The 26,602-nt window shown below is 41.8% G+C and overlaps 1 protein-coding gene and 1 long non-coding RNA gene across 2 annotated transcripts; one reads left to right on the forward strand and one right to left on the reverse strand.

Moving 5' to 3' along the window:
- Positions 1–2,333: 2,333 nt before the first annotated feature.
- On the reverse strand, positions 2,334–26,469 carry LOC135313685 (uncharacterized). The gene is made up of 3 exons (XR_010373224.1): positions 26,371–26,469; positions 12,297–12,389; positions 2,334–5,993 (listed from the first exon to the last, which is right to left on the reverse strand). It is a non-coding gene; the product is annotated as an uncharacterized LOC135313685 (long non-coding RNA).
- On the forward strand, positions 5,725–9,043 carry CTLA4 (cytotoxic T-lymphocyte associated protein 4). Its single transcript, XM_009515300.2, has 4 exons — positions 5,725–5,835; positions 7,046–7,396; positions 7,889–7,998; positions 8,945–9,043. The coding sequence occupies exons 1-4, from the start codon at positions 5,778–5,780 to the stop codon at positions 9,041–9,043; spliced, it is 618 nt and encodes a 205-aa protein (XP_009513595.1). The 5' UTR covers positions 5,725–5,777.
- Positions 26,470–26,602: the final 133 nt, after the last annotated feature.

Consider the following 26,602-nt stretch of genomic DNA (forward strand, 5'->3'; position numbering starts at 1 on the left):
TATGTTTCATTCACAGTCTAACAGTGACATCTGAAAGCACTGAAAAGCTACATATACCCTTCACTGATCCAGCCACTCATCTTTCTGCCCAAAACATCCTTTCTGCTCTTGGTATTCTCATTTCCCTATACCTGTCTCGTCAAGAGTCCTCTGAGATTTCCACACAGAAGCTGTTTCCCTAAGGCATCCAAGGCCTGTGGTGTCTGTTCCTAAACTCTCAGGGGGAGAGATGCATTCCTGTGCTGTAGTTCTGAAATCCAGTCCCCACACAGGCAAATCAGACCTGACTGTGGATGTGGCTGAATGTGACAAAATACCTTTAGAAGCCTCAGCCCATGATCACTATTGAAACATCCTCTTCTCTGGCCTTGACAAACTTTGTCTCACTGCTATGTATTCAAAATGTTACTGCAAATCTATCAATTTGAACACCTCTTTGCGTCTGTCCGCTGGCTTCCCCCTTCTGCTATATTGCTAAGTTTCCCTCCTTCATTTAATAAAATAAAATAAAATAAAACTAAATTAAATTTCATTTAATTTTCCAGCCCATCCCATTCTAACTATCAGCTCTCATTCAGTCTTCAGAAATGGCCTCTAGACTTTGACTGGTGAACAAAGCTGATCTTCATTACCCGCTCGTCATCAATTCAAAGAGGTGCTTTAGAATGTGCTCCGTGCCATCCCTTGGATTTGAACAGAACATCCCACTGTCAGGACAGAAAAATGCCTCTCCTTGTCAGGTCTCCAGTCTTTCAAATACTTGGATTCTCTGTATGTCAACTGAGCTGGAGCACTATCTCCTTTACGTAAACTTCCTTCAGTCCTTTGCTTTATAAACATTAACTATAAAGGTTTAATTCTAGGTTTTCCAGGAGTCCTGCTTTGATCTTGTAGTTTGAAATGCCATAGACTTTTTTTAAACAAAAACAACAACAGGGTCTTAATTAGCCCTGTTAAAACTGGAAGTAGGCTCTTAAGCTATATGCCACACGTGAATTATGCTTATCTGTACCCTTTAAAAATATTTCTTACACATCACATTTTTGAGAACAGCACTCCTCACATGTCTTCAGCAAAGCTTTATAGTGATTTATTCTTGTGTCCCTCATTAAATGCAAACTGCTGTACTGTCAGAGCCAGAGACTATCAGAAATACAGCTACCTTTTGCTGGTTTTCCTTTTTGCAATGCTTTAAGAAATAAGTGGAAGAAGTAAAACCTTTCTCCAGTATTTATCCACATCTCCACAGCTGCAGCTCATCATAAGGTATACATAACTGCTTTATTTTTAGACTTGGGGGTTCCTTTGGTTCTTTTTTGCTTATTCCTGAAAACAGACTAGATTTCAGTGTTCACCCTGGGATGAAGGTGTCTGCGTTATTCTGTGTTCACTCCCAAGTGACTGGCCTATTAACAAGAGATTTGTGGTGCTCTGCTTTGGAAAGCTCCTTCCTTGAAAGTAAGTCCTTAAATACCTGCCAAGATACTTCAGGGTCTGTGTTCAAATTCCTCCTAAAATATCGCCCTTGCCACAACCCCTTACAGGAGACTGGAGAAGAGCAAGGAAGCTGGGGTGTAAAGACCTTTTGCCTGTGTTGCTTCTCAGTCCTGTTTCTTTATTTCCTGTTACTTTTGTCTGTATCTCTCCATGCAGTCTCAGATCTTACATTTTGACTGTAAGTTGCATAGGGCGTGGGGATGGGACAATACGTTCACACAGGCAGGGGTCCTGGTTGCTACTGGGACATGTATGGACTACTACACATAACATGTAGCAAACCCACCCGGGCGTGGTGTGCAATGCAGTCCTTCAAGGCTAACTGACAACTGTTAGCATGAAAAGTTTGGACGCATCTTTCCCTCTGTGTTAGATCAGTATAGATGCCCTGAATTTCAGGCGAGCCTGTTGGATATAATTAACTTTACAGAAGGGGGGACAAAGCCTAGACTCTAAAAAGGAAATCCCAACGATTGTAGCACAAAGAAAAAGGATGCTCACTCATCCACCCACACCTCGGGTCCTTCTGGACAATCTGCTGGTCAGCAGAAGTGCACAAGAAGACCAACCCTGTGTGCCCTGAGAAGTAGTGGGTGGAGAATTCCTCAGCTAGTGCTGTCCTTGCCTCTGCTGAGGCTGGACTGAGGGCACAGGTTGGGACTAGAGAGCAGCACCTGTAAATCCAGGTTAGAAGCTGACAGAAGGGCCACATTTCTAAGAGACTTAAAAATCAGTGGTTTTGTGATGTGAATTGTGGTTCCTGAAGGAACCAAGACAGATCCACCGAACTTGGTCATATCTAGGCCTTTACTTACTCTAATCAGGTTTTAGTCCTTTAATGGTAATGAAACAATATTTTTCCAGTCACTGCGTTATTTCCTTTTCCCTTTACCTATTGTTTTGTAGAAAAGATTTTTTTCTTCAGCCATACCACTTACAGGTCCGGATTTTTTTCTCAAATGACAGTGCATTTCAAAACCCCAATAGGTTTGTGGCAAACTAACATGGTAAAAACGTGAACTGTTTAACATAATAAGACATGATCTCACATTCTGAGTTCAACAAAATATCCTGAAACCAGATACTTATGCAAATGATAAGCTTCTCTTCTCCCCATTACATCTCAAGCAATTCACCAAGCTAGTTCCTGTCACAGAAGAAAAAAACATGGGCAGCACGAGACAGGCTTTAAAGGGTGAAAATAATTTTGTGAATAATAACATCTTGCAATGGGAATTCTGACAGGGTGTCAGCAGCAAGGTTTGCCCTAGCAAGCATTCAATAAAGAAAAGCAATTCAAATCACTAAAATGTGAGCGACTAATCCAAAATAAGAAAGAAACTTAAATGAGAAACCTAGTTATTTAATTTACTAGCAATCTGACTAATCACAGTAGTGTAGTCCAGTGTTCAGTGTAAATTGCGTGTCCCCCTCTGAGCTAAGTTCAAAGAGGCTGTGAGATGCAAACTACTCCTAAGCTGATTCCTCAGTTTAAGGCTCTGCAGCTTAGCTCTGCAAGTCTCTCAGTCCCCTCCCTTGCTCTGACACTTTGCTATGGCAACATATGTAAAGTATAAAGGTTTCCTGTGACCTGGGGATTAATATCACCCCTAAGAACAAAGAGTACTATACTATAAAGACGTGCATTAAAGGAAAGATTTATCTTACACTGAGCTTTTGGAGACAGCCTGAGGAATATCCTTCCTGAAAGACCTTCTGAATCTCAAAGTCAAAGGGAGGGCTTTTCTTTCACCCATTCCCTTACCATGGTCCCTGGCTGTGTGTCAGGTTCCAGTGATGGGGAAAGGGTGGGAAGAAAAAGAGTTCTCAAGATGAGGAAGTCAGGGCAGGAAGATACCAGACCACACAGACAAGAAGGTGCAGTAACTAGGTAAGACAGGTCCTATGGCTGTAGGCCACAAAGCATGGCTGTGATATACAGAGAAAGTGGACCAAGCAGAAGCCCAGAGACTTTTCATCAGCTGAAGAGTAGTTAGAAGAGGGGCACAACGGAGAGAAAACATGTCCCCAGCGATTCCTGTGGATCTTATTTTAGCGGGGAACTCATTCAGTTACGAATACCTTGTTCCATACCATAACTGAGCTGGGAAGGATGGGAGCAGTGAAGGAGAGATCTTATTTGGAACAAAATCTATGTTTTACTGTGTTATCCATCTGCTATCTGCATACGTTAATTCAAATCCAAAGTCTGACTATCAATGATAGAGGGCACCACAGCAAGGGGATCTCTATCCTTTGGGAGAGGGATACTCTGGACTGACCTCAGGCTGCCTTGGCTGTGACGACAGAGGTGACTTCAAGAGAATCCACAGGAAGACATATTGTGCCTTACTTAGAAGAGCAGTCATCATAACATTAGGCTTTTGAGGAACAAGGGTGAAAAGTAAAAAATGGTGGATCTGAAAAGGCACACTGAGAACAAAACAGCCAGGAAATAAGATGAGTACCACTGGAAACACAATGTGTGCCAGAGCAGTCTCAATTGCCAGAGAGACCAGCACCAGAGCTCTGCCTCTTACTCCAGCTGTATAAGATGCTGTGGATACATGGGGCAGTAAGCATGGAGTTTTACATGGCAATCCTTTGCAAGTGTTTAGTGCTTAATGGCACCATCAATTTGCAGTCTCAATCAATTATCAGGAGATGACATTATGGTTGATGAGGCTCAAATGCATCATTTGTTTAACTGCATACAAAATCCAAGGCCAAAAGATATATAGGACAGGTAATTTGGTTACTACTCTGGATATGAAAATGTCAGGCATAAACTGTTAATTTCATGCCATAAATTTCACTGATATTCTGGTACATGATGTTGCAATAGCATTTATTTAATTCTAAATTTAATATTAAAATTGATTTAAGCTTGTCTAACCAGTAATACAATATGGCCCTGACTGGTTATTAGGGTGCAGTTTTTCATTTTCCCATAGCCATATTTTTATATTCAGTTCTGTTTTGAATGCTGGTTAAGATCAAACTGACTATGAATCTGTCATTACAAACAATTGTTGCATCACCTAAGTATGGAAGCTGTAAATTTATTTATATCATTAGGCATTTATGTGATTTCAAGATCAAATATTTACCCTGCATGTTTGGATTGGACAGGCTACTGCTACTTCAAGAACTAATGCTGTTAGGTTTTCTAGGTCACAGTCCAAAAGTAGGTCTTTGCAATCCAACAGCTCTACATATATAAATGATAAAGCACCTTCTAAAAGAAGTCTCAAAGTGTGGGAAAAAAAAAGAATGATGACCTTTAGTGTAACTGAAGTGTAACTTCATTTTTACTAAATTCTTTAGGCAATGATTCATGGATACGACAGTCTATCACATAAAAAAAGCAAAATGATTTTCAGACCTTACATGACTTTTAAAAGGCCAGTAGGTGAAAACTATTTCACTGATTTTTGGAATGACGCAGGTGCTCTAAGCAGAGATAGCAATAATCAAAGCTCCTGCAGTGTTTTTCATCTGTTAATCTCAATGTACTTATACAGTAAAGTCCATAGGTAGGGAAAGTCCTGTACAGATATGGAAGTCATTAGCTATAAACCTAGATAGATAATTTTTTTCTTGGAAACAGGAAAGCCTAAAGAAGCTGGGTTATGATTCAAGTCACATTGCTGATATGAAAAATCATTGCAGTATTTTGAAGGGGCAGCAATTTTTAAATATCAAAAGCACTAACATTAAAGGAAGCAAAGAAATTGGGGGCGGAGGGAAGTCCTCCATAAAAAAAGCTAGCTCACACCGTTCACTGTGCTACATTAGGCAGAAGTATAACTCTCTGTGTGTTGTCCTAGTAGGAAATACCTGATGATTGCTAAAATATTAAGTGCAATGATTGTGCAAGCTGGCAGCACCAAAGGGCCTGAACTGCTCTATTGGATGATTGCCTTTCCTCCCCCAATTCTTAAAGCAGAAGGGATGGCAGTTTCAGATTGAATATATATTTTCCATCTGCTGAATAGTTGTTTTTGTTCATGCTGTTTGAGGTTAACTGTGCACGTACTAATCAAACCCACTACTTCCTTTCTCGTAAAACCAAAACAAAGCTTCATATTACTTTCAGGTACAGCATCTGGGATCAAAGCTATATATATACACACTGACTCTGTGTGGGTTCAAACATTTCGAAGATTCAGTATCCTGAAAGGTGTCGCCTTTTTTCCAGTCCTGAGAGTTCCAGTTTGTCTTAAAGTCTGAAGGCATCAGACATCTTCAGCCCCTTCAGCATCTGTCCCAGCGCAGGAATGCTCTCAATATTGGTCACCGTGGGCTTTCTCTGCACAGCCACTGCCATTGCCGAAGGTGGGTAGATGAAGGAGGCAAGGTAGCTGGGGGTGTCTACATTTTCTCAGTTTCACATCTTTGCAGGAGATGGACTGGATACAACAGGGAGAGGGAGATGACATGGGACCCCTCCATAGGACAGTCTGGGAACAATGTCTTGGGGCACTGCGAGGTACCTGGAAAACCAGACACAGACTTTAGAGCAGTAGAGAGGCTGGGCAGGATTCAGAGTAGCTCAAGAAGGAAGAAAGATTTTGACAAAGCAGGCCCTGTGAGTGATATTGCTGGCAGCTGCTAATGTGGATATAGAGGTTGGAATGGATGGAAAAATTCTACTCCTCTTCGTCCCAAATTCTTGCACTGCAGAACTGAAGAAGAAAAGCCTGGCCCCAAAATGGACTGATATAAAATGAAGCTGAACAAATAATTCTCAGTCTTCACAGCTTATTAAAGCAAAAGTCAGTGCCTTCCCATTGTGCAGCAGGATAGAGTACAGAAGTTGTAAAATGCAGCCAGTGGGAATGTACATGTTACGCTAGTTTCCCTTTAAGAATTGTAATGATTTTTTGCAGTATGTTTATCAGGCTTTGTTGTGTTGCTATACTGTGGCATGGGGTATATACTGCTGCTGTACTGTGGCTTGGGAATAACTGGTTAAAAATGAGGAGTAAAAAGATCAGAAACAAAAATATGCAAACAGGCTTTCCATTCATTTTTTTCTGTTACCCTAATGATTCTGTTCCATGTTCCATACAGGATGTCAACCTCTTCATTTCTAAATGTGAACATGCTTATTTCTACCAGGCAGAAATTGTGGTTTAAATGCCTAATTTTAAATTTAGAATTTCAGCTTTACCATCTGAAGTCTATTTTTTTTTTGCTTTCTTATGTGTATTAAAAAGTTTGTGTTGAGGGAAACTGAAGATGCAGGTCATTGCTCCAGTAAGTGGGCCAAATTATCTACTATTTAAGCAAGTAATTCCTGAGATTTATAATATATATAGTAATCGAAGTACTTCTTGAGCTTTTTAAAGTACATTAGTGCAGTGCCTATGTGAATCGTGGTCTTGGAGTCCTTTTTTCAGATGGATTTAGCAGCATTTCTAGGAATTATCTATGGAAAATAGGAGGTGGTAGGACTCCCTTCCTACTGTGCAGTTTTCAAGTAAATGACTGCAGATCATTGCTTGACAGCTCACTTACCATCATGCTCTTTACTTCCTTACAGTAATGGAAGTGACTCAGCCAGCAATGGTGCTGGCCAACAGGCAAGGCGTCGCCAGCTTGGTGTGTAAATACAAGCACATTGGGAATGCAAAAGAAATCCGAGTGACTCTGCTCAAACAGACGGGTGACCGGTTTATTGAAATTTGTGCTTCAACCTACACAACGGAGTTTAAAATGTTCAGTGTGGAAGAGGTCATTCAGTGCCGTGTTAGCCCTAGCCGAAACAATGTGACCCTCACCCTCACTGGCCTGCAAGCTAATGATACTGGTCTTTATGTCTGCAAGATGGAGCGGATGTACCCTCCACCCTATTTTATGAACAAGGGAAATGGGACGCACCTCTATGTCATTGGTAAGCCAAGCAGCTTTACAGTACTGTGATATTCCCAGGTTAAGGGAGTTGCTATCATGTCTCAAAGGTCTTCAAAGTTCTGTTTTTTAAGAAGTGAAGCTGAACACTGTTTCAAGCTCTGAGAATCACAATTAGCTCTTAATCCTTTCCGGTCTCCCTGCACACACCTAAAGCAGGCATAGTCATAGCCATGCAATGTATTTAGCAATGTATGGATGTTTGACAGCATAAGCAATACCATATAGTGTACATGTATGTCTCGGCAGTTGGATGTATAAGTGCAGAAACAGAGGAGAGTAAGGTGTGTATGTTCTACAGATAAAGCTTATTTTCACTGGAGGTTGAGTGGGCAGGGATGCAGAGCTCAGTCCAGGTAGTATCCTGGGACAGCATATGCTAGAGAAAAGCAGTGTGGAGGCTGACTTATTGACTCTGGGGGCTTCCTTATAAAGCTCATGTGTGACATGACTTGTGTGATATTATATGTTTTAGATCCAGAACCTTGTCCAGACACTACCATATATCTCTGGGTATTAGGAGCTACTGCCTCAGGATTTTTTCTTTACAGTATCATCATCTCAGCCATTCTCGTGGGCAAAGCGGTAAGTGCCATCAACTCAGCCCCATCCTGCTAATAGCACCCCTTTGTGTGACGAGGACAAGGAGAAAGAAGTGAGTACAGGGAAGAACACTGGGAACAAACACACTGGGATGCTCCTTTTTACTGGTACAATGATGTTACAATAATGCAAAATAAGAGAACTTGCTGGAGCTGCCATTTAGATTTGTTTATGGCTCATTTGTGTTGCCAGAGTACCAGAAAGCAGCCAGCTTACATCAGCTGGACTGACCCTTGGCTTAGTAGTGGTTGCTTAGAACAGGTTGGAGTCCTGGATGCTTCTGGGATCAAAGGCAACCGTCTTCACATGTACTTTGATTTCCCAACTGATTAATACAAAATCCCAGGATTTGAGTTTTCCTTTTCTCACCATTTACCTCTGTGCAAAGCAAATTTAAAGAGGCTTCCCCTGGTGATGGGAGGTGATTGTAACACAGCATTTTTAACTTTACAGCTAGAAGTGTCTGCACAAGACAGAGGCATGTGAAATATAAGGCTGGGCTGCCTCTTTCCATGGGGGTCTGGAGCACTCACAGTAGTTGTTAGAAATAAACCTGTCGCCAAAACTTAAAACCAAGTAGTATCCCTGTCCCATATTTTTCAGTCCACCCTTGTTCCGAGAAGCTAAATGAAACTTCCCGGTGTGAACACTCCTAGTTTTGAACCAACACTGAACTCTGCAGCAGGAGCACTTTCAAAGGGCTAAATGAATGGCAGGACTCTGTTTTTTGCTAAATGACCCCTGTAACTCCTAATTCTCCCTCAAATGGTCTCAACAGATCTTCTACAAAGAGGGGTGACAGGGAAAGGTGTCTAGAATACCTTCTACTCAGTAAAGGCAGAACATCCATCGGTTTTCTCTAAAATGTGCTGCTCAATGATCATGCTGAGATCGCTTGTTTATTTTACTGTCTTCCTGTATTTTATAGATAAAGAGAAGACGATGTCTCACTACTGGGGTCTATGTGAAAATGCCTTCTGAAAAGCTAGAGAAAAAAGTTATTCCATTCCACATCACTGTTAACTGAAACAAGGAAAGAGAGAAACCGTTTCCTAGCTGGGATGGAGAGTCTGATAATTCACTTAAGTTAAAGAAATAAAATTAATTGTCTTATTACAAGGGTGTATGGGAAGGAGAGAGAATATTCTTTGTAACTTCTATGGTTTGGAGGAGAATAAATAGTTTATGCATTAATATTTCAAGGTTAACCCTGTCACATAAAAATGGCTACCGTAGGCCATTGATTCTTTGAGTTGTATTGTACCAATATGTAGTCTATATATATATACATATATATATGTATAGCATTAAGAGCTATTGCTGTTGCAGCTGAGCATCACTGTCAAATTTCACCATGTCTACTGGTCAACTGAAATCCAAACACTATTGCGACAGAGGCTTGTGTGTCATTGCAAGGCTAATCCTATAGGTCTGGGGCAGAGGCAGAAGAGCACACTAATGTACAAAGGAATGTTGACTTGTTTCCCTGCATTGCTATTTATTGGTCCCATTTCTGGCATTAGTGCTCTGCGCTTCCACAGAGGCATCACCATAGGCTGGCACTGATGACACTGCTGCTCTAAAAGCCTGATCTTAACTCCTTTCACTGGCACTGTGTCCCAGCAATGCCATGCTGGAGTTAACATTGATGATATCTGAGCCAGTGTTGACAGCTCGGTTGGAGAGGAAGGCTGCCCAGCAGGAGCCCTCTTAGGCTGTTGCTGGGAGGATGTTCCAGCTCTGCTGGGGCCTTGCGTTTTACAAATGCTAAATTAGCATCTATCCAAAAGGCAGAAATATGTTGCTGTGTTTAAGTGAGTCTATTTTCCATGAAAATACTGACAGTGTATAATCTTGTTTATTAGTTATGTACCATTCAATAAAAACCTTGAAGCTTTGCCCAAATTCAAGTTCATTTCTTATTCACCGTTCTCAGATGAAACAGGAAGTGGCTACATGTTAGAAAGCAGCGATGACAAGATGAACCTTTCCCCTCTGACCCTGTGTTTTGCACTTCTGAGGAGCCTGTGTGCTTATGCCAACACTTACTTTCTCAGATCTCGTCCTCAGGGGACACCATTAAAATCTGTCAAGTCTTCTATTTGTCTAGTTAGAGCTGCCGTGATGTGGGTCAGAGACGCTACCAATCACCTTTTCACTTCCAGCAAAGTTACTCACTTGCAGAAGGTAGCTGTAACGACTTTGACAGTATCTCCTGTACATGTTTATACAAAAAGCTAGTCCTAGTTTCAAATCCTGTTTTCTTTGCACCTCTTTGACACTCTCACTCACTAAATGCTAGCCAACACACAAAGCTGCTGGAAATTAAAACAATTTCAGCATTCTCAGCTACGACCTACCACTTTGACTCTTTGCTATTAAAATTTCACCTTGCAACCCAAAAATTTGGCAGAATGTGTCTCTGTTTCATGGCTATGAATCCATCTTCTTGGCTCTGTAACTGTGAACCCAAACCCCACAACCCTCTATACCATGTTTCTGCAGTGGCAGCAGTTCCCAGAACACCAAATCTCACCGCTCTTTGGTTCGTTTTTCTCCTCTTGCCCCTTCATCTGGCACTACTTCCAACTGTACAAATGAACATTCACATTCTCAATTTGCCAATGTTTGCAGGTGCTAATTAATCTCTCAGTGTTGACCTACAATTGTAGTGCATTAAGTAAAAGTGGCATCTGATGACATATCCTTTTTCTGAACATGTTTTAGTATTCTGACATCAGTCCGGGATTTTTTCCCCTAATTTTCCATTAACCTGTTGTTTTGGCAATGAAAACGGTCAGAGATCACACATCTGATGCCAGTGCAAAATGACTGAATTTCTGCCTATTCAAGTGCAGCCTGCTCAGAGAAAAGTGTTCCATGATTGGTAAAAATAGATTTGACCCACACATCCACTTGTACAAGCTGTAAAGTCTTCCAATAAATTTACTATGGCAAAGCAAGAATAATTATCCAGGGCAATTTTTTTCCACCACAGCAAGTAGGAGCTCAGATATGCCCTGAATCCTGTGTCTGACTCCTAATCAGGAATCAACCGTTTCTTCTTTTTTTTTTTCATTGACAATTCCTTTACACTGGGACCAAGATCTCAGTTTTCTTAAGCAATCTAAAAACAGCTTGAGTAAATTATTTTCAAAGTTTATCCCTCCTGGGTGAAGAGATGGTTTGGACCTGTATAGACAACCTCATGACCTCTGGCCACAGCTGGCTGTGAATCTGTGTCACCGCAGGACCTGTGTATATTCCAACTCACCTTCATTTCTGGCAGCTAAGTTGATCATGGTTAGACCTTCTGCACCCACTCTCTTAGTACATTAGCATTTCCTTCAGATATTCAGCCTGTAATGACCAGTAACGAATTCTGCCCTAAATAAGCTGAAGGTTGCTACATTACCTCAATAGTGAAGGTTAAGGGAGAGCAGAGCAGAAACGATCATCTCATGCAGGGCAATAGCAACATTTTGTGTTTGTTCCTGCACTTAAATAACTCCTGGTATGATATTTATTAATTACCCTATTGGAAATTACTTTGCCCAAATTCTCTGGCTGTTCTGAACTTTTCTTCAACCTCAATAGCTACTTCTTCCAACTGCCTCTTACTTCTGCAATACTTAATTTTCTCTGGCTTTCCTTACCACTGTAGCAGCCTTCCCTGAGCTCAGCGTTATATAGATGTGCATTATAATTTTTATTCTAAGCCAGGTTCTCCTTTTGAATTTTCTGGCAGGGTAATAGGTGCACTTAAATCAACAAATGTAGCAGTGATGACCAAAGTGGGATTTCAGTTCAGATTTCATTGACGATGCTCTCAAATTTATATCTGGCACTACAGAGATGAGTGGGGCCTAAGTACCTGCAGAGATGATATTTATACCTATCTCCATATGGTCCATATAGCAGCTAGCTCTGAAGAGTGCAGAGCTCAGACCTCAGGGAATTTCCATTCCCCTGGTGCCCTGTGCTGCCCTCCAGGAGACTTTGAGCTCTGTGCTTTTTCCAGTTACTTAGAGAGCATCTTGCCACAATCAGCACTGCAAAAAAAAATTGAGATATGTAAGTCAGATATAGTTTCCTGTCAATCACAGCAGTACCAATATGAATGGTGCAAACTCTAGGTCAGTGTACATGCCAGAAAATGCAATAAAGATGAAATCCTGACTCTTTCTGGGGAAGAAAGTGAAAAGCAAAGGTGAAAGGATTTGGTCTCAGAACTCTGCTCATTAGAACAGGGAATTTAAAAACATGACTGAGTATTTTACCTCGACAGCTGAATAATTAGACCATACTGCTTGGTGAGGTTCAGGAAGAGTCTCTTTTGATGTACCCTTCACCCAGCCAGGAGATATGTCAGCCTGTTTATGAAACAGAGATAGTGAGTTTCTGGCTGCATCTGAGTGGGCATTCACAGGTGTACTTGTCTGCATGAAAGACAATGGCACATGCATACATCACCCCCCTACCCCCAGCACTCTACTATCATTTTCATCCACTTTTTTATCTGAACTACTTTTCTCCTTGCCATTTTCAATTATCAGAGTCCTAGCTGATACAGAAAAATGTGTGACAAAAGCCTCCCACCTGGCTACTCTGTAAGTAGGCAATGAGTAGTCCACCATTTTAGCACTAGAGATTTTCCCATGAAATATTCAGATTCCCCAATCTTTGGAGGAATATGTGAATCTGAACTCACTACCCAGTCAGGCCTTGAGGTCTGTAGAGAAAATCCATTCATGCTGTTTTCTACAGGTCTTTGCCAAATTAAAAAAAAAAAACAACAAACCCCAAAACCCCCACAAATAAAATCAAGGACCCCTAGGCTATGGAAGAGCAGACTTTTGTTGACCTATTCCTATTCTTCCTAACCTCCTGACCTTTGCTCAAGATTCCCCTGGGCCTAATTTCTTGTTTTTTCAATAACAAACATTTGCATTGGTCAGATAACTCATAACTGGTTTGATACAATTCCTGCCTGAGTACTGACTTCAACCTTTACAGCTCCAAAGAGTATGAGTATGTGTATGAGGGGTTGAGGTGAGATTTGGAAGCAAAGTACATTAGGAGGTAAGATACAACTGGCTTCTTCCTTTCCCTAGACAAAAGCTTTCTGGGGAGTGAGCCTTGAAAAATAAACCAGAAAATGCACCAGTTTTCCCTGCAATGGGAACAGACCGAACCATGCCTAAAGAGCTCTGCCTTTAGGAGAGGCATAAACAGGAATCAGATGATGCAGCCAAGAGTTATATCACGAAATCCAAACCAGAGAAGGCTGGTGTATAGCAGATAGTTTTATGCATTACTAAAACCAATTTATTCTTGACATTTGCGAACTGCATGCTTCCTTGAACACATAAATGGTACTTTGAGCTAGCTTCTATCACAGCTAGGCTGTGGGGCCTCTAGAGTCCTTGGGAGGGTAATGTAAATTTTGAATGCAGGCTGGGAGGGAGGTGTGGGGAAGAGGTGAAATTCAGAAAAATTTTGAGCTGCAGAGAGTGAGGAAAGAATTACGAATACACAGCATCATATTCTGCTGATCCTGCAGATTCCTGAGCATCACTTGGGCATAATTATTCCTGTACTTCTACATGCAGACATTTGGCACTTACACGACTTTGTTATCATTTTGTGTGAATGTTTTTTGTGACTGATAAAAGAACACTCTTATTTAAGGGTACTTTTATATTGCATATCAAAGAGGAATGGTGAGGAACTGTGGTATGATTGAGCAAATAATAGCTACTGATAAAAGGTCTTAGTAACTATGGGAAGGGGGACTGTAAAAATTGTCCCTGAAGTCAGTTTAAATATTTTTTGTTGTTTACTAGAGGGATAGAGCAAGGAAGACTTCAGGTAAGGGACACAACTTCTTTGGGAATCATTAATAATTCCTGCTGACGTGGCATGACAGATGCGTCCATGAAGTAGGAGATTATTAACTACTCAAAATGATATTATTCTTCCCTTTTTTAACTTTAAAAATGGACATTTCTTTCTGTTTCAATAGTCAGCTCTCTTAACGACAGCCATGGTTTTATATCTTACTGAACGTTTTTTAGTGGTTATGAAGTTACAGTTGAACAAAAAGTTCTCAGTTTCTTCACTGACGGTTTTCTTCTTCATTCTCTGTTGTTCTGAAAAAGTAGTACTTTAAAATGTTCAGTTTGATCTGCTTTATTTGCTGCTCTGGGGTGGGACATTTCTACACAACAACGCTTCTGTTCTGTTCAAACATCCACATGATACAGATGATGTCCCAAACTTTTCAAGTTACTTTTGTTCCCAGGAACAGCAACAGGCAAGCTTCCTGCAGCAGAAGCGATAAGACAGAGGCATTTTTCAATATATGTGTATTACAAATTGAAAATAAAAATATGCAGCCAAAATTCGGATTAAAGAATCTGGATGAATTCTGTTATAGCACAATATTTATAGGCATGCAATTTTCTTGCAAGCATGCTATGTAGTACTTCTTTATTCACCAGTAGAATTGATAAGAAAGCAAATCTTACTTTTGAGCTATAATACAGCCAGTTCAGTAATTAATGAAATATTGACTGATCAAAATTAAAAATAATGTATTGGTGGTTCTTTGTTTTCACCACAAACTCTTTACACATAGGTCATTGACAGTAACTGTGCAGCTGCAGTTGCCCAGAGTGTTCTGCCAGAGTCCAGGAAGATATGTCACAATCCTGAGAAACCATATATCAGGCAACCTGACAGCTACGACCTTGACTAAAAAAGTCCATTTTGAGATATGTTTCTTTTGTCATTGGACTGCTTCTATAATTGGTTGGCTTTTTTTCAACAAAAAGATCTTGTTTTTAAGGAAAATGGAATTCCTCACATAATTACATGCTTCCAATAGCTGGGACTTTCAGAAGACCACCTCCTGTAAGAGGACATGAGATACAGCTGGGAGAGCTTGAAACACTGGGTAACACCTGATTGGACTACCATGTGTCGTGGGTGGGATTTATTGACATTCATGCTCTGCCCTGTGATGCAGCAGCTTGTGTTGAAATCTGGAATAAGCAGCAGGATGCTTTGTTCTTCCCAGTCAGGATCAGTGCCCAGGATGTGGGTTTCCTATGGGAAATTAACATGAATGTTTGCGCCGAGATCTCCATTTACATGAAAAAAATAGGACTGCTGTTTTTACATGAATGAAAATATCTACACTGAGCAAATAATCCATGCTTCTTTCAAACTAGAAACTGAGTAGCCAGACCCCAAAGACTCCTAGAGTTCAGTACATACAGGTAATAAATTAAACCTGCTCTACACAAAATGGGTGATTGTTAACTTACTACACCTTAGTCCTGCTTTCAGAGCTTCTGCTTGGGGATTTGTAGCTTCCTTGAACTAGTGATGGGTGGGGCCAGCAGAAGTACTGCTTACTTTTGTGCAAACTAGAAAGTCTGCCCCCAGAGTGTGAGGGTATTGGTATGTACTAACTTCTACAATACTTAATGCTGGGCACTTGCATCATCATAAACTATAAGAAAAATTTCAACCTCCTTCCTCCCTGTGAAAATTCTCATTGAAAGTTGGTCTCTATTGGCCTTCAGCCACACTACAGAAACCTCTCTTCATGTGCTGGTGTGTGGCAAAAACTGAGGCGTTTGAAGTTTTGTAGAAACTCTGATAAGAATTCTTTTCTTCTTATATGTTTTCAGAGTCCGCCTTCTTACCTGCCAGTCTGTAGTTCCTGCTATTGTCACCTTTTTACTTCATTTGAACCCAAACAAATAGAACAAATAGGTGATTAAAAATAGGCCTCTTCTCCTGCACTAGAAACGGTGTTAGGTGTTACTATGGAAACACAAAACCTGCTCTAATTGATTTGCATCATACAGATTAATAATTTAGAGGCAATGAGCTGGACAAAAATTGTAGAAATACTTGGGGGGAAACAAGAACTAAAAATAATCCACATTTGAAACTGTGACAAAATGTTGTATGTTAGCAGTACTTAATCAAGATCAGAAAGCAAAACAGTTCATTTCTCTGTAAGTTATCAAATCCTTCTGGTAAGTGACACTCTGGAAACATTCAATAGCTTCATAATTGGCTGACTTAATGTTTTACATGCAGGAAAGATGGCTAGAACAGCAGTAATCAGCAGAATAAGTTGGTTTCATAGTTGAGCTTTGGTGAGGTGTTACATCGTGTGGGTAGCATTTATAAGAGCTTTTAATTCTCACTTTTAATTCTGTAGCAAAGATGACTGTCTGCTTCACAAATTAATAATATTTTCCTTTCTTTTATAATGCCAAACTAATTCATTATATCATATTTTATTTTATTACTATTTGTCTAGTCTTTTTATAGTACTCTCTCATTAAGATGGAACATCTTTTAAACTCTTTCCTCTCTTTGTTGCTCTGCAATAATATAATGCCATTCTAATAATTTTACCAATAGGTTCCAAACTCATGTTACTCCCCCTCCCATATGTAAACCACAGACGCATATCTGGTGTAACAATTCATCACATTAACGTCATAATTTATACTGTAATCTTCAGATTAACTTCCCTTATTGTTTCTCATGTTTTTACTTTGTATTTTATGATTAAGAAAGACCAGGGTTCCGTATACTTTTATTAAGTACAGCAATTGCTCTACTACCACTGATCACAATGAAGTTGAGGTTCTCTCATGGGAGTGGACAACATTGCTTCACTCTCAGGTTTCAGATGCCTCAGTCGGAAACACACCTTAAGCATTTGCTTTATGGTTCCTGGAAGTAGGGCAGTCACGACGCTAAGTGCGGACATTTGTTTCCTTTCTCCTCTTTTGTCTTTCAGTGCTGGATGCTGCATAGGACCAGCTTGCTAGTGTCTCGTCCGACAGATATGTGAAATAGCTAAGAGGGGACACAGGCTATGTCTTATTCAGTAGGTGGATGACATGCAGAGGAGGGTAACAACCCGCATGGCACCTGAATGAAAGTCAGGCTGCAAAATGAAGAGTCTGGAGGAAGTGAGAGGAAGTCAGTCTGTCTGCACATAGAAGGAATGCCATCTCTAAATCTGGCGCCTTTTAAAATGATTGTCCCCCCAAAAAGTCAGTTTAGATATAGCAACATGGTTGCTTTTGGTGTTACCTTCTACCATGCAGAACTGGAAACACTCAGCACCTAGGCCTGCTCTAGAGAGATGAAGTATTTGAACTGAATATCCTCTTCCACTGATAAACTGCTCATACTAAACATTTTGCCTGTATCTATTTTGGCCAGTTTTTGTGTATAGAAAAATTATGAAAAAAAAGGAAATACGTTGGTATTTAAAAATGAAATGCTTTGAATTCTTTGAAATAGCGTTTCATTTTAAAATTTACTGTAACGAATTTATAACAAAAAACGTGTTTACCAAACATAAATGTTTTTTTTTCAACTTCCTACCTTGTCAAAATTTCAGATTCTTTTCAGATTGGACAGTGAATTTAAAACTAGTTATTCTCATAAATCTAGTCTTTGCAAAAGAATAGAAATTATGTATGTGAGTGTCGAATCTGTAATGAAAAAAATATGATGAAGCTTTAATATCACAAAATCCAGATGAGGCCAAATATAGCTGAAACTATTGTGTTGATCTTCCTTTCTCACCTTACAATGAAACCAGAAGCATTTTGTGTTAATTATGACATTTGAGTGGGTAATGAAATTACAATTATTTTTCAATAACTAGCCAGCATTTTTTTTCTTATTATAATTCTTTTTGTGCTATAGGTAGTTACCATTCTGGGATTCTGAGTTCAATTAATTATTATGACACATAGAACTTTAGATACTGCCAGTTGGACCCAACTGGATCTTTCCAACTTCCTTTTAACTTAATCCTCTCTTTACTTTACAAATTTAATTTTCCTGGAGGCCAGTATATGGATTAAAAGAATTGACACTTGTAGCTAACTACTCAGACTCACACTAAAAGCTCATTCATGTGGCTTTAAGCTCATGAATAAATCACAAAATCTTACTCAGCATATAACAGTAACAATAACGTAAAGTTTAGCAAAATGTTTAGGTGTTGCAGAAGGCTGTTCCTGCAACAGAACTGGAAGAGCAGAAGCTGAAAATAGCTTGTTGTACATGAAGCAGGTAGTGTGGGAAAGTGGAATTAGGATTTAAATCTATTAAACATATACAATGAAAAATACCAATACAGAAATATGCATGTGAGTTATGCATAGCTCTATACTGAGCACCCTGAAGGCTTCCCATACTACCTAACCCACATTTCATTATAATAAAAACACTTGGAAAAGCCTATCAGTTATTCAGAAATACATTGTCTTGACTCTCTTCTGAAATAAAACCTTAAAATTATCTGAAAAATGAAATGCTGCCAGTTTCCATCTAGTTGCTAGAAAATTTTTGCATGTTTTGCTGAAATACTGTTTTCAGTTCTTTCGACACTGATTCTATGATTCTATGATTCTATGACACGAAACTGATGCTCTGATGATATGTGATCACTAGAGATACCACGGCATTTCTGTAATCGTGAAGTGTTTGAAGAGAATACCCCAGCAAAATCTGAAATCAAGACATTCTACAAGTCATGCAGAGTTCTCTTTAGTTCCTGCCCTAATTTGTTCACTTGGGTCTCCATGAGTGCATGTCTGCCACTTTCCAGTGGTGGGTGAGTTGGTCCTATTACTCACCTTCACATAATTAGAATTGGCCAGAAAGTTCATACAGAGAATGCTCATTTGTTTAAAAAACTGTGCGAGTGCGCGCACGTGCGTGCATGCATGCAGCGATTAAACCATTTTTGACAAAACTTTCTTTGGGTCAAAATTAGACTTTCTGTGCAGTGCCAGAGACAGGAACGAGAAGAGCCACTTGCCCAAAGGCTGTGGTACTCAGCTGGGAAGTGAGGCACACAGACTGCTGCTGCCTGATCCCACATCAAAGGCAGGAACATGCCTAGACCGCTGACTATCCTAGAAGAGTGCTCACTCCCTCTGCATTTTCAGTGGAAAAATTCCAAGCTTGGCAGGCCTTCCTTATTTTTACTGACAATCTGTGAAAGATTGCAATTTTGCAATTATACAGGTTGGGAAATCCTTATCTTGAAACTTTGCAAGTCCAATAGCAAACATCGTAATAATTTATTTGTTTGTTATATTAAAGCTCTTTGACACTGCTAAAGGGGGTATGCTATTAACAACATTGTCCTATTACAGCACAGATCAGCAGCAGATTTAGTGATGGGTATTGCGAATCTATGTCTTGCAACAGAACTAGGAATGGTTTCCAACAATTTTGACACACTTAAACATCCTTTACTCAGTAGATTTTTATGACAGAAGAAACTGACTGTATATGGTTCGAAACCAATAATACAGGATCTAATTTCTATGATTCTAGATTTCTACACAAGAAAGATCTCTGATCTGAGAAACTCATGTAACTCATATCATCCATTTAGGTGCTGCTACCTACCAAGGATTAGTCTTTTGAATCCATTTCCAGCTGTAGTTTTATCTATGCTGGCAACACTGTGCTTAATTTTTCTTTTCCCTCTCCAAGCCACACATACTTCGGTCATGCATCTTATTTGTACTGTCCATAGATATTTAGGCATGAGACATCATAGCTCATCTTTTTGAAACTGGCAAACTATGTAGCAAGACTGCACTGCCTCTGAACCCTGCTGCAGCTAACTCACTCTGGGACAGAGATTTCCAACAGCAAGACAGGCTGTACCTATGTATTCATTGTCACCAAAGCCGTCTGCACTAGGCACATATCATACAGAGACGTTTTAATTTAAAAAAATGTTGTTTCCGACACTTTTTAAATTCAGGCAATTCAGGCTTGATTAATGGGCCTTCAGTTTACCCCTGTAAGTTCCTTCCTTTTTACCGTATTTTTTTTTTTAAATCTGTAAGTTTATGCCTTTGTGAGTAGTCTGGGCCTTACAGGCTACTGTATGGGCACACTTCTGAGCGAATCCACGGGTAGCTGCTGTTGCAAAATAAACCTCTAGCATTTGTTTTTCATTATGAGTTTCTATTTATTCCTTCCACAGACACAGAATAAGACAGGCACTGTTAACTCCCTGGCTGTGGGAACACCAAAAGACACTCAGTTCTGTGGTAGGACAACACAGCAGCAGTAACTATTTTATATGTGGTAATATTACTATTTGCAATAATCAAGAAGAGTACAATATAAAGGAGTACTAATAAAATAGTACCCGCTTTACAGTGTCTGCAGGTGTGATTCAAGACCAGACAGAAGGCAGAAAAAAAGTTAGGAATAATGCTAAAAGACACTGCAGCAGCTATATAGATGGTGATTTCCACCTCTGAATTCCTAGGTGGTGAAGCAGAAAGCCCTTACTCTTTGGTGTTTCTGTTGGAAAGGGTGAGGCAGGATAAGACCTAAAACTTATACAAACACATCACAGACAATGTGAGAATGCCACAATACAGACTGACTGGAATAAAGACATGGAGAATCATGGGATGGTTGAGGTGGAAAGGCACTTCTGGAGATTGCCTAATCCAAACCCACTGCTCAAAGCAAGGTCAGCTGCTGTGCCAGTGTTTGACTACCCTCAGTGAAAAAGTTTTCTTATATTTAAATGGAATATCTTATATTGCTGCTTCTTCTGTCACTGGGTACCACTAAAAAAAAGTCTGGTTCTGTCCTCCTTACAGCCCCCATCAGGTATTTATACACAGGTATTTATAAGATGCCTCCTAAGCATTCCCTTCTTGAGGCTAAACAGTTCCAGATTCTGTGAAATCAGGAATGGCCCTTGCTTGACTTGGATGTGTAATTAACCAGTTAAACTGATAGGAGACAAGACATTACTCACTTTAAGCATGGCAGGCTGCTCACAGAGTTCTGTGACTATTTTTTTCAAGGCTGCTTGCTTCCTTTGTGTGTACTGAGCACATCTGACTGCTCCTACCACCCACTGCATTGCAGGAGACTCTGTTACATGGGTGATCTGCCCGGCCTGCAATGGAAATAGCAGGTCAGTCAGAGAACCTGCAGTTGTTGACCTATAGAATTACCCTAAAGTAGTACCTTTTTCCTATACAAGAATAAGCCCACCCGAAAGGCATGATAATCCTATGAGCATCAAACAACATGCATGATATTGCACTTCTTAGGCTTTGATGTTATTTATCAAACCAAACTGCAATTTGCTATCATAGTCAGCAACAATGAGAACCTAAGAATACAACTGAGCCCATAGCAGGTCAGACAAATGATGCACTCCACCCACTGTCCACTTTCCCAGTGACCAAGAGCAGATACCAGGGAAGAGTATAAAATCAAGGGAAGTATGCTATGAAACCTTCCTAAAATACTGTCTCAGCCCTCCCTCCCCAGCAGCTCAGGAACTTCAAACGGTTGTGTCTTTGCATTTAACAACCCTGAGGGATTCCTTTTCCATGGATTTATCCTGTCACTTTTTGAAACCCTGTGGACTTTGAGACCAGGTAAACAAGGATGATCAGCTGTTCTGTATTACAGAAGAAATGGAAGAACTTGAAAACACCTCAAATAGCCTTGAAAACAGCAGAAAAACCTAGACAGACAAAAGGTGATATCTGAGGTAGTTTTCAAAGCTTGGAAACAATGAAATGTTTCTTTTCGTAGTGGAAAAATAGCTATGTTTCCATATCAACTAGAATCATTTGTAGCTGTATTATATAAAGCTAATAAAAAAATCACCACTTGCTCCTCTGTAAACCACTAACACATCACCTAGTTACGAAAACGTAACTAGAAGGAAAGATGCAAATGGCCAAATTAATTTTTTCCCCTTCAGCTATTTTTTTTTCTTCAAGCAAAAAAGACACCAAAACCGTCCATCACGCAAGCATTACAGAGCCCTCACTGATGTCGCTAGAAAACATAGTGTAACCACAGCAACCCAATGAGAAGTAAAGCGGTGTGATGGGCTTACTTTTTTTTTTTTTGTAACAGCTTTGTTCTTACCTAGCAAAGAAGGAAAGAAACCAACAGCCTGCAGAGCTGAATGCCTAAATCAATATAACATGAATCAATCACTTGGTAACTAAAGAATCCTATATTGTTGATTGCATGTGCAGTAAGACCCCTAGCATGGGAATTAATACATTTGTATGTTCCCCATCATACTGTGAACACCAACAAAACAAACAGTGCTTAAAAATTCCTGGACCACAACAGGCACCCCCTAATATCAGGCACAGAGATAAGTCTTTAAAAAGGTCTGGGATAACCAATAAGCACAAAATTGCATCCAACAGCCCCTTCAAAGAGGTACACAGCAGCACCTGAAGAGCCACTTTTGTCAAAGGGAGGATAGTTCAGCTACGAAAAATGAGCATCAGCTGTGATGCTGACCTCTATGGTATGTACTGAATACGGCTTCCCAATGGCCATACCTGGCCTCTGCTGCTGACATAGTATAGCAGACAGTGAAGGATAAAGGATAAAGGATTCTAGCAGCCAAACAGGGCAAGCAGCAAGAAGAATTGACTTTGAATTAAAGAGAGGATACACGTGTGTGGCTTTTCAGTGGTCACCTGAAACAATGGAATAAGCAGCTGATCTATAAACAGATCTGCACAGAGAAAACTGGTAAACTGGTATTTATCACACCATATTTTCCAGGGCTATCTGATGAGACATAGCTCCATTCCTGGCCTGGCAGCAAACCAAGGCAGCTCCCAGCCAGAATGGGATTCCTGATGAATTCTGATGTTAGGCTTGGGAACAGTGCTATGATCAGCCCCAGACACTAATGTAACATCAATGTTTAGCAGCAGTATCAACGCAGTGAGAACATAGAAACACCAACTTTCACCTTTTCTGATAGTCATCTAAACAATTCATGAGTGTAAAGGTAAGAGCTGGCTGGACCAGATGAGAACAAGAAGTTGTAGGTCAAGTATCTTGCATCCCAGATTAAGTATCCAACAGTGGGTGCTTAGTGAGGAATATAGCAACAGGAAAAGCGTATGTTAATGCTACCCTGACTGACTCTAATAACCTACAAAAATTTGCAGACTGAGGACTTTTCTTGGGTTGATGTCTTTGTAACTCAGCTGACTAAGATGAGGACACAGAAAATCCAGGATTCTGTATTATGTATACAAACAATATGGACACCTCGATTTCCCCAGCTTCACTGTGCTGCAGCAGGCTCCAGCGGGCTGCTTGACTTCTCCTCTGGATATGGGCGTGCTTTGCTCTGGCTCAGTCAGAACTGCACAAGGCTACAGACCCAAAACTGAAGAAGCACTTTGGCTAGGACAACAAAAGCCCCCTAAGCAAACATTCACTTTCAATGACCAGCAACCACAGAGCTGAGATCAAAGAGATCAAGTGTGAAAAGCCTGTTCTTTAAAGTTCGCCAGCAGTCAGTCACGGGCAAGCAGGGAGCTGCACATTCCTATACCATGTGTGTACATCTGCCTGTGCCAACTTAATAGTAGCTGGGAACAGCTTAGACTGAGCAGAGGGTACTGAGGCTTTATTCTGAGAATAGGGTATATTAGTTACTGCAGAGCTTGCCTGAATGTAACTAGGTACTTCCTGCATTCAGGTTTGCTCTGTGATCCAGTTAAGAGCTAGTTTGAATACATTCACCCTGAACTGTATAGAGTGTGCACTAGAGACACAGAAGGACAGCTAATCGAGATGGGAGCTGGACAGCTGCAGAGCTAGTTGCTTTTGCTGAGAGTGCTGTGTCTTGGCCCTATTAACTTTTGTAACTTGCATGCACTGCAGTTTCTTCTGGTTGCACCGTCAGGGTGAAGTCCCTGATAATCAAGCTGACTCGACATGGTAACGTGTGGCTGTCATGGGACCTCGAGACGAGGACGAATGTCATATCTTGAAGGTCCAAATTCAGGAATAAGATGTGCAACTTGTTCTTACGAAGTAGCTATGCCTGTTTCCTGGGAGCATGGAGGTGCATGGAGGCTGGGAACTTCAGTGAGGAGATCTGGAGTCTTTAAATGACAAAGGCCAATTCACCAGAATATCCTATGGTGATCTGTAATGTGATCAATGTGGTTAAAGTGATGTTTTAGAGTAGTCATTTCAATCACTTATGTTCTCTAGAGAATATAGATATCTGATTTCTATTTTTGGCTCATTGTCATTCTAATTTTTACTGCAAATTTTTTTTCGTGTGGTGACAGCATCCAAGCTGGCTGTGAGCGGGGTGTCTAGATTCCTTCCTTACAGTGAGCTCCCGAAGAACATCAGAGGCTTTTAAGCTATACTTCACTGGATTAAAAGTAGTTTGGGACAAATAGCAAACATATCAGAAGGGTTTATAGACAACTCCTGTTGTCTCCTGCATTCTTGCAGGCAGGTATTTGCTCCCAGGCTTAATGTTGGTTAACTCAGTGACTTTCTGAGTGGCAGCAAGTTCTGCTGAGTTCTGTCTGGCCTCTGGGGAGTTCCTTCAGCCTCCCTTTGAGTTATGGCTGTCCTCCTTCCCTCTTCGCTATAGTGTCTCCAAGTCTGTATGAGTCACACACTTGCAGGTCCTTGCTGTGATTCCCTGGTCTTTTGCATCTAACAGTCCCTTCAGCTGTCCCTCAGCCACAGCATGTTCGGCTGCTTGCACGGAGACAAAACCTGCACCCTGCAGGAGTTTCCAGCCAAGCCACCCTTCCTGAAGGATGGCAGTGCAACAGCCGACAGAGGCACCATCCACCCCAACGGCTAACGCAGGGGCTGAGTCTTCCCTCCACACAGGCTGGGCAGCCCCCTGCCCAGAACTGCCCTGGGCACCATGGTGTAAATGCTCTGCTTGTGCTACAGACTCTGGGTCCACCAAGCAGATCAGGGAAGAAGATGATGCCTTTGATCACGGGAACCTCTGTTTGGCTGTAGGGAACTGTTTCTGGCCAGGATCAGGACTCAGGGTTGCTGTGACAGAAGTCATTTTGCTCTGAATTTCTTTTGTGTTCTGGACTTTGTATTAATGCCAGGATAGGGTATTAGTATGATCCTCTTCCTCATTTTCTTGAGGATGTGATGAATTTTGTCCTCTTTTCCAATTTAACACATGCAGGCCAGTACCACGTATTTCCCTTAATATGTTTTGCATGATAGATATTTCCAGACCTTGTATAGCCACACAAGCCATGCTGATTGTAAGTGTATGTTTTATCTTATCAATTAACTGCTCTGATTTCCACAGGTTCATCAATATAATTAGACTCAGCAAATTGTTACTGACCGTGTAGTATGGGGAGATCTTCCAACCTGAAGCCTCTCTGCTCTGCATCTGGGTAATCACAATTCTACTAACAAGCCAACCTGGGCTTTGGCTGGAACCAGCAATCCTCACCTACTCCCTGAGGAGAGGCTGCTAACAATCAGAACGAAAACACAGTGACACAAAGAAGTGACTTCTATTCAAATTCCTTTGCTTCTGGGTCTTTCCTGGCCTGCTGGAAGTACTGTTTTTACACCTTGTTCTTTCTGATCAAATTAGCAGGCACAGACAAAAAAAATGTTTAAATGTCTACACAGAAGACCAAACCGCCCATTCTCAGCCACCACACCTTCAAGACCTCCTGAGCCCTAAGAAACCTGCTCCGTCCCTCCAAGTGGAGGCATTGGAGATGGAAACATTGCACTGGTCTATGCCGCGCAAGTTTCAGAATTTCGTTCTGATGGAAAAAACCCCTTTTAAACATACAGCCACGTGTACGTGTGGAGACTCGGGTGGGATTCTAGGAAACCATAGACAGCAGTCAGGCCTTCGTAAGCGTCAGCAGCCAGTGACCGCCCCTGGGAGGGCTGCGCTGCAAGCCACGAGCCACGCTGCGCTGAGGGCAGGCCGCAGGAGACCCCGGCCTGGAGCCCAAAGCCGCTCCCCGAAAGCAGATCTGCGCCTCAGGCCGGGGAGGAGGAGCCCGCCCAGCGCTCACAGCCCCGCGGCGCTCGCTCCTGCCGCCTTTCTGCGCCCCCGGCGGCGCCGGGCCTGCGCCAGGGGCCGGGCCGGGGCGGGGCCGGGGCGGGCGGCGGAGCGCGGTCCGGCAGCGCCGCCGTGCGGCCCTTCCCGGCGCGGCGCGGCCCGGCCTCGCCCCCCTCCTGCCGCCCGGGGAGACCCGCCCGCAGTTTCCTGCTTGAGGCGGACAGAGGTCGTGGCCGCGGGCGGCTTCGCGCCCTGCCGGAGAGGCCGCACCGCGGCCCGTGGGGATCCGACCGCGGCGCAGCGGGCCCGGCGGGGGGGGCGGGGGCTGCGTGCGCCGGGGCACACGGCGGGCGGGGGATGCCCTCAGAGGTGCTTCTCGCTCGTCAGGGCCCTGGCCAACACCCTCCTTAGGTGGGGGGTCTCACCTTATCCCGGGGGCCTCCGCTAGCGGAGGCGCACGCAGAGCAGGCGCGGTGGGTCACCAGTGGGACGCAGAGGGCTGTCAGCCGCGGGCCTGGCTCTGAAGGGAGTGGGTTCATTGCCCGGGAACCACCTACCCCTTGCCCCACTGCCGCTCCCCCCCGTTTCATAGCACCCAGGTCAGCTCAGCCTGATAGGCAGCTTGGAAGCATCTCCTACCAAAGGGGAAACAAACCC

This window comes from Phalacrocorax carbo, chromosome 5 (genome assembly GCF_963921805.1).
Source record: "Phalacrocorax carbo chromosome 5, bPhaCar2.1, whole genome shotgun sequence".
In the NCBI taxonomy this organism is placed as follows: domain Eukaryota; kingdom Metazoa; phylum Chordata; class Aves; order Suliformes; family Phalacrocoracidae; genus Phalacrocorax; species Phalacrocorax carbo.

Excerpts from the sequence above, each read along its gene's own strand:
- CTLA4 (XM_009515300.2), top strand. The coding sequence starts at position 5,778 with ATGCTCTCAATATTGGTCACCGTGGGCTTTCTCTGCACAGCCACTGCC. Across the intron at positions 5,836-7,045 it reads AGCCACTGCCATTGCCGAAG|TAATGGAAGTGACTCAGCCA; the intron begins GTGGGTAGATGA and ends ACTTCCTTACAG. Across the intron at positions 7,999-8,944 it reads CCATTCTCGTGGGCAAAGCG|ATAAAGAGAAGACGATGTCT; the intron begins GTAAGTGCCATC and ends TGTATTTTATAG.